This window comes from Lupinus angustifolius, chromosome LG06 (assembly GCF_001865875.1).
Source record: "Lupinus angustifolius cultivar Tanjil chromosome LG06, LupAngTanjil_v1.0, whole genome shotgun sequence".
Taxonomy (NCBI): domain Eukaryota; kingdom Viridiplantae; phylum Streptophyta; class Magnoliopsida; order Fabales; family Fabaceae; genus Lupinus; species Lupinus angustifolius.
Genome location: NC_032014.1, coordinates 16,754,097 through 16,770,399, shown reverse-complemented (window position 1 = coordinate 16,770,399; position 16,303 = coordinate 16,754,097). Strand labels below are relative to the sequence as shown.

Sequence of the window (16,303 nt, the reverse complement as noted above, 5' to 3'; positions counted from 1 at the left end):
GTGTATGAATTTGATGCAATGTAGTGCATCATCCATCATTCATATTTAATTATTATTGACTCTTCAAAAAAGTAATACAAATGAATTGTAGATGATATGAATGTGTATAAATCTTTATAGTCACACTTCATTCATGTTACACTCTATAATTAACATAATAATTTAGTACACATATACATATATGAGGAGTGACTCAAGTGAGAATAATTTTATATAAAAATTGTGAGAACAATAAATCTAGGCCTTAAAATCAATCATAGTTTATTATGATTAAAAGTTAGTTATTTATCACATGTGAGTGACTCCCTATAGTGGTTGATATATATATATACACGTATGTGTTTTTGAATGTATTTGATTTAAATATATGTAATACTATTTGATATAACAATTGATTGATGCATTAGCACTACAATTATGTCAAACAATATTGTTGTTAGCTTCAACTGCACTTGCAAAACAAATCATTCTAGAAAGTGTTAAATTTGTCATATTCAATAGCATTCATAGCAAAATCAATAGTGCTTGCACATACGGTGTTAAATATCCACATTATGCAGCACTAACTTGAGCAAATGTTTTGAGTCTACACTTTTACGGTACTTTTAAGGTGTTGTTAAATGTCAATTTTAAATATCGTTGGTTTACCCTTATGATGTATTAAATTATTATCAAGTAATGAACATATTGATTACATGTTGTTTGTTAAAATTTAAACTTATTTTTATGTTTTGATACTTAGGAGTGAATGTTTATTTTGTAAAAGGGAAGGGGTCTAGTCACTTGAAGAGTAAAAACTTATTCTATATTTTAAAAAATCTAATTATTTGAATTAGTAAATAAATATATATTATTAAATTTTCCTAAAATTAATAATTAAAACGTAGACTCAAGTAAGTGAATAGTCTCTCTGTCTAAAACGTGTGAAGTGTGTTAAACACTCCCTGTGAAGACATTTTAAGTGAGTTCCATAATATTTTGAACTTTTGTTTTTTTTTATGAAAAATGGTTAATTTTAAAAAAGTTAATATCATTTTCTCAGTTTTTTAATCTTCACTAAAATTAACTAAATTGATGAATTAAACCAAACCAACATAAGTTTTGACAATTCTTTTTTTTTACCATAAACCAGAATTGAAAGTAGTCTCTTCAAAGTGTAAAAAAAAGTGTAATGTATGGTATGTGTTCCTTCTCGGATCCCAATCAGCAAATTTCTGACTAAGTATCTTGATAGCAATTGAGAAGCTTGCTCACATGGCAACCAAGAAAACCATTGGTCTATACTTAAACCATCCAATAAGATATCACCTTATCCTATCCATTATCTTCACTCACATCACACAACTTCCACCAAATAATTACCCACTGTCCATTCTCCAACACACAAAAACACTTCCAAACTAGAATACTTAGTTTCCACAACACAAAAAGAAACACTGAGAAGAGTATTGTGGTAATAGCAGCAATGGCAGCATCACTACAAGCAGCCGCAACTTTCATGCAACCAACCAAATTTGGCCGTAGCAACACTTTGCAGCTTAAGTCTAATCACTTAGTTTCTAAGGCATTTGGAGAATCCTCTGGAACTAAGGTCACTTGTTCCCTTCAGGCTGATCTAAAGGACTTGGCTCAGAAGTGTGTTGAAGCTACCAAGATTGCAGGGTTTGCCCTTGCTACCTCTGCTCTTGTCGTATCTGTATGTTTCTTTGACCCCTTTTTATGTGACCCCTTTTTATGTTCATTATCATTAGAAAAGTTTGGTATATTTTGTTTGATAACATATATGACATAGTTTAAGGTTCCACTATGACATCATGGGAATTCCATGAACTGAATGTAGACTTAGGCCTTAGACTATACACTTTCATTGTTTGTGCCAAATTTTATGGTTTGTTGTTTCCTTTTTAATTCTTTGATTTTGTTGGATTAGTTATGGTGAAAGGTGTGGTGGAATTTAAGGGACTAAGTAGTAAGAATCAATTTGGTTAAGGAGGTCAATGATAAATATTTTGCAATTGAATGAAATGATCATAGACATTAATAAACTTTTTTTTAATGTACATCAATAACTATTATAAGGTGACATATTCAGCACAAGATCTTTATGATTATGATCACAACCGAGCCTGTTATCTGTAATCTGCACCACATATCTTTACCCCAGTTGTCTGTGATACTAATTCATGTAATGCAAATGTCAACTTAGATTGCTAATTAATTTGTAAGGTTACCAATAAGTTGTTGGTCTATTGCTGTAAGGCCTCACTAGATCCCTAGAAAAAGACCAAAAGATTAAGGGTTCAATTCCTGAGAGAGACACTTGCTGGGAGAAACAGTCATGCTCTCCAAAAAAAATTACTTTCTTATTCATATGGTGAGAGGATACCTTTGGTAGTGCCAAAAAAATTTGTAAGGCTCAAACGTGTTTACTAGTTCACCTATGGTTTCTTATGCACTATTTCTAAAGCAAGAGAAGTTCTTACTCCAACATTCACCCCCTTCAAATTTCACGTTTAATTGTGTTAGGAGTCCTTTTGTGTCATGTGTACTAAACTTTTTTACATTAAAGATTCCAAGTAATACAGAAACTTATGCATATTACCTGTTGTTTCTCTATTTCTAACATGCATATAGATAGTATAGGGCAAGAACATTTTCTTTCATAGGAAACACCTTAAAATTTCTCCTATCTTATTTACATGACTGACTATTAATCTTGTGCTTATTAATCAGGGAGCAAGTGCCGAAGGTGTTCCAAAGCGGCTAACCTACGATGAAATCCAGAGCAAGACATACTTGGAAGTCAAGGGTACCGGAACTGCAAACCAATGCCCAACCATTGATGGTGGAGCAGACTCATTTTCTTTTCCATCTGGCAAATACACTGCCAAGAAGTTCTGTCTTGAACCAACTTCATTCACAGTCAAGGCTGAGGGTGTAACCAAGAATGCCCCACTTGAATTCCAGAACACCAAGCTCATGACCCGCCTGACCTACACCCTTGATGAAATCGAAGGGCCATTCGAAGTTTCACCCGATGGCACTGTCAAATTCGAGGAGAAAGATGGCATTGACTACGCTGCAGTCACAGTTCAGCTACCTGGTGGTGAGCGCGTGCCATTCCTTTTCACCATCAAGCAGTTGGTTGCATCAGGGAAGCCAGAGAGCTTCAGTGGGGATTTCCTAGTGCCATCATACCGCGGTTCCTCTTTCTTGGACCCAAAGGGTAGGGGTGCCTCTACAGGTTACGACAATGCGGTTGCATTGCCTGCTGGTGGAAGAGGAGATGAGGAAGAACTTGGCAAGGAAAACAACAAAAGTGCTGCGTCGTCGAAAGGGAAAATCACATTGAGTGTGACCAAGAGCAAGCCTGAGACCGGTGAGGTTATTGGTGTGTTTGAGAGCCTTCAGCCTTCTGACACTGATTTGGGAGCTAAAGCTCCTAAGGATGTGAAGATCCAGGGTGTCTGGTATGCTCAGCTTGACTCATAAAGAGGTTCTTTTTTTATGCTCTGAATTTGTATTTTGTTGGTTCAGATTTTGTTGTAACTCCTACAGATGTTACTGCATTGTCATTTGACCAAACTGGAGAAGCAGTGGGAGTACTGTTATGTTTATATATTGTATGGACTTCCAATTATAATGCATAAAGTATCCATGTTTAAATTGATAGTGTGTATGAAGCATAGTTACCTGATATACGATATGGATAAGTATATACAAGGAAGCGGGCACCCCATACCAGACATTGCGGATCTTCTTTTTTCTTATATTAAGTCCGCAGGCCACCTGTATTGCTCAATAAAAATGCCCATAAGTTTGGTAGACAAAATGGGTTGGACAACATTTGTATATAATGTATGCAAAAAATACATACTATGTGGGTGAGCTCTGATGCATTGCCCATTTTGTCATCATTTATTCTTGGATACTTAGTTTGTTACTTTTTACATTAATTTGAATCCTTCTTTATGACAAATTTGGTAAATGATATAAGATATGCAGTATGGTAGTATTATGTGACTATGGTCTAGAGTCACAGAGCATGGGCTTATATTTGTTAGAATTCAAACTTAATCATTCCTCATTGCCAGTAATATGCTAGCATATAGATCAACTCTGCAGCTGGAAAGAACTTGAATTCAAACCTATTCTAAAGATTCCTTCCTGTTGGAAACTCTTATTATTTTCTTCCGTTGATTTTTGTTTATAAATATTGATTGAATTACAATTTAAACGGGTCATAAAATCTATTTCGAAATTCATTTCTTAATAGATGTTTCCGGGAAGTCACTTATTAGTTTAGTTGAAAATGCATAAACTCAATTGCATGTCTCATGGTAGATAGGAACATTGTGTTTTAAATTGTGTTTGTGGTTACTTTAAGGTTGGTCGTGGTTGTTACAATATGAATTAATTTATAATTAAAAAATATTTTTGAATTCGATGCGGTCCAATACAGTTACACTGCAGCTCAATATGACCTCAACACTATGATTCGGTATCATAATTCGGTCAACGGAACCACAATATGGTTGTTTCAGTTGAACTCAACATTTCCTTCCGTGCTTTATTTGGTGGATTAACAACATAATAAAACAAATCTAATTACATCCATAGCTCTGGTTTGCCAACCTTCCACTATATTCTCAACTTAATGGCTGTAACGACTTGTAAGCATGAACAGCGAATAAACAATCAATTCCCCAAATTCCAAATTTTATGGCCTGGAGCCTTGGGTAAGAGCCTTCCACTACCTTATGCATCAATATATAAGACCAACATCTTTTTGTTATTAGTTATGTTCTTTGGTCTTGAGAAGGTGGCTTTGAATGGAAGGTGTTTTTTGGTCTTGTGAAGGTGGCTCTGAATGGAAAGAATTTGGTGAGGAATCTTCTAGTATCGCTTGAGTATGCTTGAATGCACCGGAGGAGGTATGTAAAAAGTTTTTCTAACGATCAAGTCAATATATGAAGGAAGTGAAGAGAATAAGTGAATAATATCTTAAGATATATGAGGTTATAGAATAACTAAGTGAGAGGGTAAATAAATAGTGTAAGTAAACTTACTTCATTTGTAAATGTTGTATGTCTGGTCAATCAAAGGGCTTATTGGGTCTATTTCACACAAGTGAAAGTTGTTTTTCCCATGTCAGGTAACTTTGGTAGATTCGTGTATAAATTTTATCATAGAAGTCATGTGTAGATGAATCTTAAGAATTCATAGCTTTCACGTAATAAAAATGGTTATATATTACTAACATTTATCCATGATGATACGATCCTCCATTTAGCTATTGTGTGGTGTTCTTGGCTTATAGATAAACTTTTTTATCTTCTTCCCGTTCTTACTATTCTCTTGCTTAAGTGATGGCTAATAGAGCATTCTTTATAGGTAGAGATATGGACAATGTTCTGGTCCTTTTTCTTGTTAGTATAGTGCTTCTATCAAGCACTATGCTCTTTCTCAATAGTCTTAACATTTCATTGATAACTCTTTTTCAAGAGTTATGTCATTAAAACAATGAAATAATATATATCTTCATGTCACGAGAGACATATTTCTTACATTCTCTCACTTGTCTCATATGACAATATAATTCATGATTTTATAAACATCAAATATAATGCACATATTTAGAAAATGTTATCAATATTCGTTACATTACAAGTTATGATTAAGAACAAGAACTTATAAGAGTCATGACGATTGTATATCATTTATTCGATATAGTCTCTTCCATGTACTACTATATTAGCTTTATTCTTAATGTGACACATTAATGGGAATCATATAATAATGTCATTTAGAAAGAAAATTTTATTTTCAACATTATCATTCTCACATGTGTACATAAGTGTGAAAATAAAATATTAATCAGAAACTTAAATATTAACGAGCTCGGAGTATCAAAATATTGAGAGTTTATTAATAACATAATGTTCAACATTCATTCGTAAACATAATACCCATATTTTTTGCATGACCAGAAAATATTTTGGGCGGTAACCCTTTCATCAAAGAGTTTGCAATCATAAGGTTAGTGCTAATATGTCCAATTGACACTCTAAATTTCTGAACTTCTTCTTTAATAGCAAAGTATTTCACCTCTATATGTTTAGCACCTTTTGGAATACTTGTTGTTTTTAGAAAATAAGACTGTTGTAGAATTATCAAAATAAATTTTCAGCGGCTTGACAATACTGTCGACAACCACAAGTCCTGAAATAAAGTTTCGTAGCCATTAAACATGAACTATGGCCTCAAAGCATGCCACAAATTTAGTTTCCATAGTGGATGCAGCAATGACAGTCTGCTTCATACTCTTCCATGAGATAACTCCTCCAGCTAATAAACACACATAACCGAAATTAGACTTTCTTGTGTCTATGCATCCGGTAAAGTCTGAATCTGAATATTCAACCACCTCAAGGTAATTTGATCTCTTATAAGTAAGCATGTGATCTTTTGTACCTTGTAAGTATCTTAGAACTTTCTTTGCAGCTTTTCAATGTTCTATGCTAGGATTACTTTAGTATCTTCCTAACATTCCAACTGCAAAACTAATATTTGGTCGCGCACAAGACTGAGTATACATTAAACTCCCAATTATAGATGCATAAGGAATTTCTTCCATTTGCTTCTGTTCCAAGTCATTCTTTGGACATTGTTAATATATGCTTTCTGAGACAAGCCTAAAAGTCCTTGTTATCTATCACAAAATATTTCTATTCCAATCATATAGTTTGTCTCACCCATATCTTTCATTTCAAATTTTTTAGAGAGAAACATCTTAGTCTCATTTAGAAGACCAAGATCATTAGTTGTAAGAAATATGTCATCAACATATAGAACCAAAAAGATAAACTTACTCCCACTGACCTGTAGGTATATACATCGATCAATAATGTTTTCTTTAAACCCAAAGGATACAATAGTATCATTAAACTTAAGATACCATTGTCGCGAAGCTTGCTTAAGTCCATATATTGATTTCTTAAGTTTACACACCATGTGTTCTTTTCCCTTCTATAGGAATCTCATTGGTTGATCAATATAGACCTGTCGTGAAGCTTGTTTAAGTCCATATATTGATTTCTTAAGTTTACACACCATGTGTTCTTTTCCCTTCTATAGGAATCTCATTGGTTGATCAATATAGACCTTTTCTGTTAAATACCCATTTAGAAAGGAAGTTTTCACATCCAATTGGTGTAACTCGAAATCATAGTGAGCCACCAATGTCATGATAATCCTAAGTGAGTCTTTCTTAGAGACTGGTGAAAATGTCTCTTTATAGTCAATGTCATCTTTTTGAGTATAGCCCTTTGCTACAAGTCTAGTCTTATAACGTTCTAAGTTACCATAAGAATCACGCTTGGTTATGAAAACTCACTTACAACCAACTGTTTTGGAATCTTCTGGTTACTCAACAAGGTCTCAAACCTCATTTTGCTTCATAGATTTTAACTCATCTTTCATGGCATTTAACCATTTATCAGCTTTATCACTATCCATGGCTTGTAAATACATAATTGGGTCATTCTCAATTCTTCTGTCATATTCTGACTCATGTAGGTAAACCACATAATCATCATAAATAATAGATCATACTCTTTGAGATCTTCTTAATGCTATCTCTTATGATTCTTCTACTATAGGTTCATCAACTTCATTTTCAGTAATGAGATTATTTTGTTGTACTCCATCATTACTAATTGGTTCAATAACTTGAGGAATAATATTATTAGGGACACAAGTAAATGGAACTTGTACCCTCACTTCTTGAATTTCCACTTTACGTGGTGTTTCACTCCCACTAATCTCACCATTCTCAATGAACCTAGCATTCACAGTCTCAACAATTCTTGTAGAATTATTTGGACAATAAAATCTATATTCTTTTGATTTTTCTGGATAACCAATTAAATAACCACTGATTGCTCTTGCATCCAGTTTCTTTTCGTGTGGATTATAAATTCTAATTTCCATCGTGCATCCCCAAACATGCAGGTGCCTTAAACTAGGTTTCCTTCCAGTCCACTATTCAAAATGAGTCTTTGGAACTGCCTTATTAGGAACCATATTTAATAAATACATGGTGGTCTTTAAAGCATAAGTCCACAATGAAATAGGTAAAGATGAATTATTCAACATACTCCTAACCATATTCAACAATGTTCTATTACGCCTTTCTGATACACCATTTTGTTGCGGTGTATCTAGCATTGTGTATTGTGCATATATATCACGACTTTCAAGGAATTTAGCAAATTGTTCTAGATGTTGTCCATTTTCATCATATCTTCCATAATACTCACCACCTCGATCAGACCTGATAATTTTCACCATTTTATTTAATTGTCTTTCAACTTCAGTAATGTAAATCTACAAGGCTTTTAACGCTTGAGATTTATCAGACAATAAATAGATATGTCCATAATGTGAATAATCATCAATGAAGGTAATGAAATATTTTTCTTATTGAAAGAATTAACATCCAAAGTTACACAAATATTTGTGTGTATAATTTCAAGAAGCTTGGTGCTTCTTGTGGCTCATTTCTTTGTGTGTTTTGTTTGTTTAACTTTAATACAATCCACACAAATATTCAGATCTGTAAAATCTAAATCTGGAAGTATTTCATTCTTTACTAATCCTTTCATTCTTTCTTTAAAAATATGTCTCAAACGTTTATGCTACAAGTAAGCAGGACGTTCATCAATTAAGTCACGCTTAATTCCTACGTTATGATGCAAGGTTAAAATTCTTTCAGAAAAAAGATTATCAAGATTTAACTTATATAATTCATCACATAATATATCACTGCCAATTAAATGAGTAATTTTATACAAACTGAAACATTCATTATCAAATTTAAAAGAGTATCCAGCAACATCAAGTTTAGATAAAGAAACCAAATTCCTAGATATATTAGGTATATAAAAGGTTTCAAATAAATCTAAATGATATTCAGTGTCAATGATTAAACGATAAGTCCTGACAGCTTCACTGGAACCTTCACTCTATTTCCCATAAAGACAAATTGTTCATTTGGTCGTGTAGTTCAGGTCGTAATGAATCCATGCATATAATTAGAAACATGAGCAGTACATCCAAAGTCGATCACCAAGTATTATAAGGAACTTTTGCTAAGTTTGATTCAAAACATACATAAGCACTAGGCTTACCTTTCTTTTTCAAACCAATCTTTGCGTTTTGGACAATCCTTTTGGAAATGTCCAATCTTTCTACAGAAACGACATATGTTATCATGATGTTCCTTCTTGTGGATTTGAGAAGATGACTCATTAATCTTTAAGAGTCACTTTCCTTTCTTGTCATGTTTCTTACTGAATTTCTTTCTAGCTCCTTCATGATTAACATACTTGATGCAATGATTTCCTTGACTCCACATTATGGTTTCCTCTTGAACTAACATACTATGCAATTCATGCACATTCCATTTATTTTATAGTGTTATAGTTCATTTGGAAAGGACTATATTCGGAGAGTAATGAATTTAGTATAAATTGTACAAGAAAGTTTTCATCCACATTCATTCTCAATGTCTTAAGTCTTACTGCAATATTTGTCATTTCAATGACATGTTCATGCATAGTACAAGAACCATCAAATTTCACGGTGGTCAATATACTCATTATTGTCCCAACAAAAGACTTCTCAGCAGTTTGGGAGCGCTCTTCCACAAACTTTAACATTTCTTTAGCACTTTTAGTTTTAGGAAGATCTGACTTAATGTTGCCAGCAATACTCATTCGCATATACATTAGACTTAATCTGTTTGATCTTTCTTAATTTCTATAATGAATTTTATGTTCTTCAATGCTTATATTAGTAATAACACTTGGCTTATCTTCTCTAAGTGACAAATCCAAATCCATTAACCAAAGGTAAAATTGGATTTGTTCACTCCATTCAGAGAAGTTAAGTCCATTGAAAGTTGGAACATATGAAAATTGTGAATGCAAAGCAACAGGTACTGCAATCAATAAAATTAAACAAAAACATTAAGGTATTGAGTTACATGCTAACATGCTTAATTAATTCAGACTACTTCATAAGTGTATATTAATGTTTATCTTTGGGTAATTCATCAATATATCATACTAGACATAATGATACTAAAAGAAATTCACTTAGTATAGCAATGATGCATGCATATATTAGAAACGTTTACTATCTTTGGATATATAAATATAATTAATAATATTTTTACACTACCAACATTCATGCTCATTGATTATAAGAACAAATAATCAATCTTTGGATGATTCTTAACTGTCTTATAATAATGAACTTCAATTTACTCATAAGCAAATAATTGTTATTTCATTCATAACATCAAATTAATGAGTAAATGAAATATAATCATTCAATTTGGAATAAATAAACATAAAGATTTGACAACTTTTGGTGATTACAAATCTATCAAACAATAATTCCAAACAAATGAAATATGATCATACAACTTGGAATCAAATAAACATAAAGATTTGACCACTTCGATGATTAACTATCATACAATAATTCAAAATAAATGAAATATGAACGTACAATTTAAAATGAACTAAACATAAAAATTTGATTACTTTAGTGATTAACAAATCTATCATACAATAATTCTAAACATCTAATAAGTAATAATATTATACCTATGAATTACCCATAAAATTGCACATAAATTATAAAGTTCCTTAAACAATTGCAACAAATGTTCCAATGAATTTGTAACTTAATTATATATATATAAATAAGTATGTTAACGTTATATATTTGGCTTTACCCCTTCATATATATTTAGGTACGGTTAATGTTAGCCGGTTCATATATATTACGTGTATATATATATATATATATATATATATATATATATATATATATATATATTATATATATATATATGATAATATATATATATATATATGATATGTGAATAAATATTATATATAATATGTTTTATATAATTCAATTATAGATAAAGAAACTGAAATAGTATATATTTGTTTAGTCATAAATGAAACAATGTATCAAATGCAGAATGCATGACAGAAACAGAATTGTAACCAAACCTTCATTCTAGAAGAGTACTATTCATGTTATGTATATATAACATCTCTTACGATAAAAGTTTTTACTGTACGTTTATACTGGAAGTGCATTGAAACAGTATCAATATCAAAATTAATAATCATAATCCATATTCTTCAATAACGCTAACAACAGGTTAGTCTTTCGTTACTATTTATTAAATTTAGACAATGTTATGGTATGCACACTCTAATTATTAGTAGGATGTAGCAGAAATAATTATATTTGAACTTTCTAAACATTTAAGAATAGATTTTAACACATCATTCCGAATCAAATCATTATTAATGGAAAACTATAAATTCTTAAACACAATGCTCTATACCATATGTAAATTTTGTCATGGAAGTCATGTGTAGATGGATCTTAAGAATTCATTACTTTCACGTAATAAGAATGATTATAAATTACTAACGTTTACCCATGGCGATAGGATCCTCCATTTAGCTATTGTGTGGTGTTCTTGGTTTATAGAGAAACTTTTCTATCTCATTCTCGTTCTTACTATGTTCTTGCTTAAGTGATGGCTGATAGAGCAATCTTTATTGCAAAGATAGGATAATGTTTATGATCATTTTTCTTGTTAGTATAGTGCTTCTATCAAACACTATATATATGCTATTTCCTAAGAGTCTTAGCATTTCATTGATAACTCTTCATCTAAGAGTTATGTCATTCAAACAATGAAATAATATATCCCTTCATGTCACAAGAGACATATATATCAGAAGATATATGAGGTTATAGAATAACTAAATGAGAGGGTAAATAAATAGTGTAAGTAAACTTCCTTCATTTGTAGATGTTGTATTCTTGGTCAATCAAAGGGCTTATTGGGTCTATTCCATACAAGTGAAAGTTGTTTTTCCTATGTCAAGTGACTTTGGCAGATTCGTGCGCTATGGATAGTTGACTTATCCTCATATTAGTGTGTGTGATTAAGTCATTGGTACATTTTGTCTATTGTTAGAGGTACAATAGGGTGTAGGTAGCATACGGCAAGTGGTAGAGATCTGTGTTGTGCCGGCAGTGCGACAATAGGGTGTCAAAAATGGTCTCGTACTATCTTGTCGTTTATGCCTTATGAATAACTCGTTGGCTCGGACTCTTTGCCTGTCTGACTGAGACATTGGAGTGATTTGGCCGTGCTTGTTTTGCTGGAACATCGATCGATAGTCATCGCCTTTGCCCGATTATGACATATACTCTAGAACAGAGATGGAACAAGTTCCATTAAAATGAAGTAATTATATTTTAAACATATTTAAAATCAAACAAATAATCAAATCAAAACAATCAATTAATATTTTACTTATAATTATGTAATTTTGATTCCCTAGTTCATATAGGGATACATATGAGCATAAATAACTCTTATTTGATACAAAAATAAAGAATATTTTTTTAAATAATTAAATTTTAATAAATAATTTAAGGGTATAAAAAACCATGTAATTAACAATGGTATTGTTTTAATATGAGCGGGCGATGTTTTAATATGTGGTAATATCTTCATCGATCCATAATAGAGTCTCGAGCTTATAACTCAGATTTAATGACCATATTTTCCAAATTGGGTATAAAAGAAAGTTGTAATACGTTTTAACCAGAAAAAACATAGTGACAACTTCAAATCTTTTGACATAGGTCGAAGTTGATGCTCAACCGAAAATAGAGTTATGACAGTCCTCACATTACACCACACATCTGACACATGTTTTTTGATGTATGACATATGCCTATGTACATTCTGCAAATGCTACCACACTACTGCATACACTAGCATATGCTCCACTTGTGCTTTATGTGATCGTTCCTTTTTTATAACCAAAGTGATCTTGATGGTTGTTTCATGTAATCTCAATTTTTTCTTTGAATGGTGAAAATCATATATTTGTGTATAACTCTAGAATGATTCTAAAGTATAGTGGTTATTTGAATCAATAATCTATGATATTTTATCATGGTTGATATTCTAGTTGCATACTTTTTTCAGTATTACAACACTTCTCAAAGAAAGCGATCTGGAGTTGATAGAGACTAATAGAAGAAGATAGATTAAATTGTGCTTGTTTAGTTTTAAAAAAAAAATTCTTTATTAAAAAAATTCATAAACAATTATAAATTAGTGAGAACTATAAATATTTCAAAAATAATAACTTGCAAAAAGTTCTAAGTCCCGGGGTTATAATAACCACGACATCAGATTCAAAAACTTAAAGTGCTTAACTTATCTATTTAACAACACTTGTGAGTATTCTCTATCCGAATACAAAAGAATGTTGGATTAGATTCTACAATGCTTTAGAATATGTAAAATACTCCAATAATTTTCTAAGAAAGCGTTTTAAACTCCTGTAATACAACAACCCTTTCTTGGAAAAGCGTCGTAGAGTATTGAAAATATGATAGCACTTTTCCCAGAAAGAATTTTAGACTCTCTTGGACGATAGTTATTTCTTGGGGAAATATTGTCTATTTTGGTCAAATACAAAAAAACCCAATATGTACTACACTTATTTTCTTTAGTAACCTTGCTTTTTCATGACATGTCTCCTTATATTAAAGGACATGTTATCTTTAATCGAAAAATTCAATTTAGAATGTTAAAATTTGCAAACGATAGTCTCTAAATGTAAACACTAAAAATCATGACAAGTTGTGGTAAAAATATGCCAATTCTTAAAAAACCTATAATAGCTAAAATTATTGTTATTGTCTATATGAAAAAGAAAATATTTTTTTGAAAATAAACATGATACTATAGGAGTCTTTTTAATTAAAATATATATTTAAAACTTACAAAAAAAACTTTATTTTTTAATTTAATTTTTCAATTATTATAGGAAAAAATTAAAATCCAAATAATTTAATTGCACCAGCATCTAACATGCGTCCAATGATGACATTATCATGAGTTTAAAATGATATTATTATATCCATACTATATATAGAGGAAAATATGGTGTAACTACCACCATGATATAATTTTACAATTTTGTCTTTAACAATTTTTGCATTTCTACAAAAAAAAACATATAATCATATAAACAATTACCAATATATTAACAACTCTCTCACCTTAATTTTACCATTAAAATGAAGACAAAAATATAATATAAAGTGCTTCTAATAAAAATTATAATATAAAGTACATTCAATTTAAAAAAATATTCTAATTCACCAAAATAAAATATCTAAAACTTAAATAATTGACACCTAAAAATAAAAATGTAGGTCGGCAGACGTGAAGTGTCTGTCACCATGCTAGTTATTATAATAAGGAAAATGAATATATAGTGTAGCCATCATAACTTAAGGTGCAATATCATGTTTTTGTTTTGAAATTATTAAGAAATACAATAATGAATTTAATATTATTATTATAAGGAAATGAAATATATAGTATGAGAATGTACACATGAAGAAATTGAAACCATTTTGGAGGAGGAAAAATGAATGAGAAGTTGAGTGTGACAATGGATGACAAGGGATGACCTTTTTTTATTAGATATAGTTAGTAAATTAAGATTATTATAATAATAAAAATGAATATATAGTCTAGTCATCATAGATTAAAGTCCAATACCATTTTTTTTTAGAAATTATTAAGAAATGCAATAATGAATTTAATATTATATTATTATAAGAGGAGAGATCTATTTACTCTAAGAGTAAGTTTAAAAACTTACTCTTCATCTTAGCCATTAATTCTAGGGAAATTCAATGATTTGAATTAGTGAGTAGATCTAAACCATTAGATATCCCTAAAATTAATGACTATGATGAGGAGTAAGTTTAAAAAACTTATTTTTGGAGTAAGTGGATCCTCACTCTTATTACAATAGGGGGAAATATATAGTGTGAGAATGTATACATGAGAATGTAAAACGATTTTAGAAGAACAAAAAATGAATAAGAAGTTAACACGTGACAATAAAAAATGTGGGATGACATTTTTTTATTATATAGTTAATATACCATAAGATGGAGAGCAACTAGGATCTTCTATTCCTAAAACTTCTTGTCTTCATGTCCAAGTCAATCATATTATACCAAATATTATAAAAATGTTATTTTATGTTTTCTTTATTTTCCTTTTCAAGTGTGTGTCAATATTTTTTTAGACTGAGACATAATAAAATACAAAAAATGAGACATGATCCTCATTCAGGTTGGAGAAGCTAATGTAAGTAAATAGGTTACAAAGAAGAAAAATGGGGCTGCATTAATTTTTTGGAGACATGTTTGATATATATGGAAATCTTGAATGATTGAAATAAATGTTTACCCTTTATTGATTTTTTTATTTTAATTAATTTTTTTAATTATATATATCAATGTGAAATATAAATTTATTTGAAGGAGTTGTTAATTTATTGAAAAATATAAAAAAATGATAAAAAAACCATGAGGTATATTATCATAGTTATAAAAACTGTATCGTACCGGCCGGTTCAACCGGAAAACTAGTGAACCGGGCCCCTAACCGGTACGGTATAGGTATTGAACCGGTCAAGTATCAAAAACCGGTCAAAACCGGTGAACCGGCCGGTATTCTACTAAACCGGCCGGTTTATACACATATTTTTTTTTAAAAGAAAAAACTTAAAAACTTAAAAATTCATTACAAGTTGACCACCTTTCCAACCATTCTTCAACTCTTCAAGGCACATACTTCCAAGACATACTTAGATTACACCTTTTGGTTTCTAGCGTGACATTTGTATAATATTCATATGAGACAACTTTGACTCCTTGATGTTAAATGTTAAAACTCCAAATTTTGTTTGTTTTGTAGAGTGAATTGTGAACTTATCATTTATTTATATTTTGTGCGGTTGTTAAATGATATTTTTGGATTGATATATGTTTTTTAATTTAGACTTTAAATTTGTTAAAGACTTAAAGTTGTTTATTTATGTGAAGTTTGAGTATATTATAAATATGGATTATAAATTTGAGTATCTATCTATTTGAAATTTTTTTGTTATAGGTTTATATATATAAATATAAGTATGTATGTCCGGTTTAACCGCATGCCGTTTAATTACTGAACCACTAGTTAAACCACTATATCAGTACCTTGACCATTTGATAGCCAGTATAGTTTTAACACCAATGTATATTATGGATAAATTCATTGTTCATCAACAAGGATGCATTTATCGGAGTGTGGGGACAAGTCAAC

General features: G+C 30.7%; 1 protein-coding gene across 1 annotated transcript; it reads left to right on the top strand.

Annotated features, from left to right (window-relative positions):
• On the top strand, positions 1,365–3,672 carry LOC109350082 (oxygen-evolving enhancer protein 1, chloroplastic-like). The gene is made up of 2 exons (XM_019591208.1): positions 1,365–1,696; positions 2,734–3,672. The coding sequence occupies exons 1-2, from the start codon at positions 1,466–1,468 to the stop codon at positions 3,490–3,492; spliced, it is 990 nt and encodes a 329-aa protein (XP_019446753.1). The 5' UTR covers positions 1,365–1,465; the 3' UTR covers positions 3,493–3,672.

Excerpts from the sequence above, each read along its gene's own strand:
- LOC109350082 (XM_019591208.1), top strand. The coding sequence starts at position 1,466 with ATGGCAGCATCACTACAAGCAGCCGCAACTTTCATGCAACCAACCAAA. Across the intron at positions 1,697-2,733 it reads CCTCTGCTCTTGTCGTATCT|GGAGCAAGTGCCGAAGGTGT; the intron begins GTATGTTTCTTT and ends CTTATTAATCAG.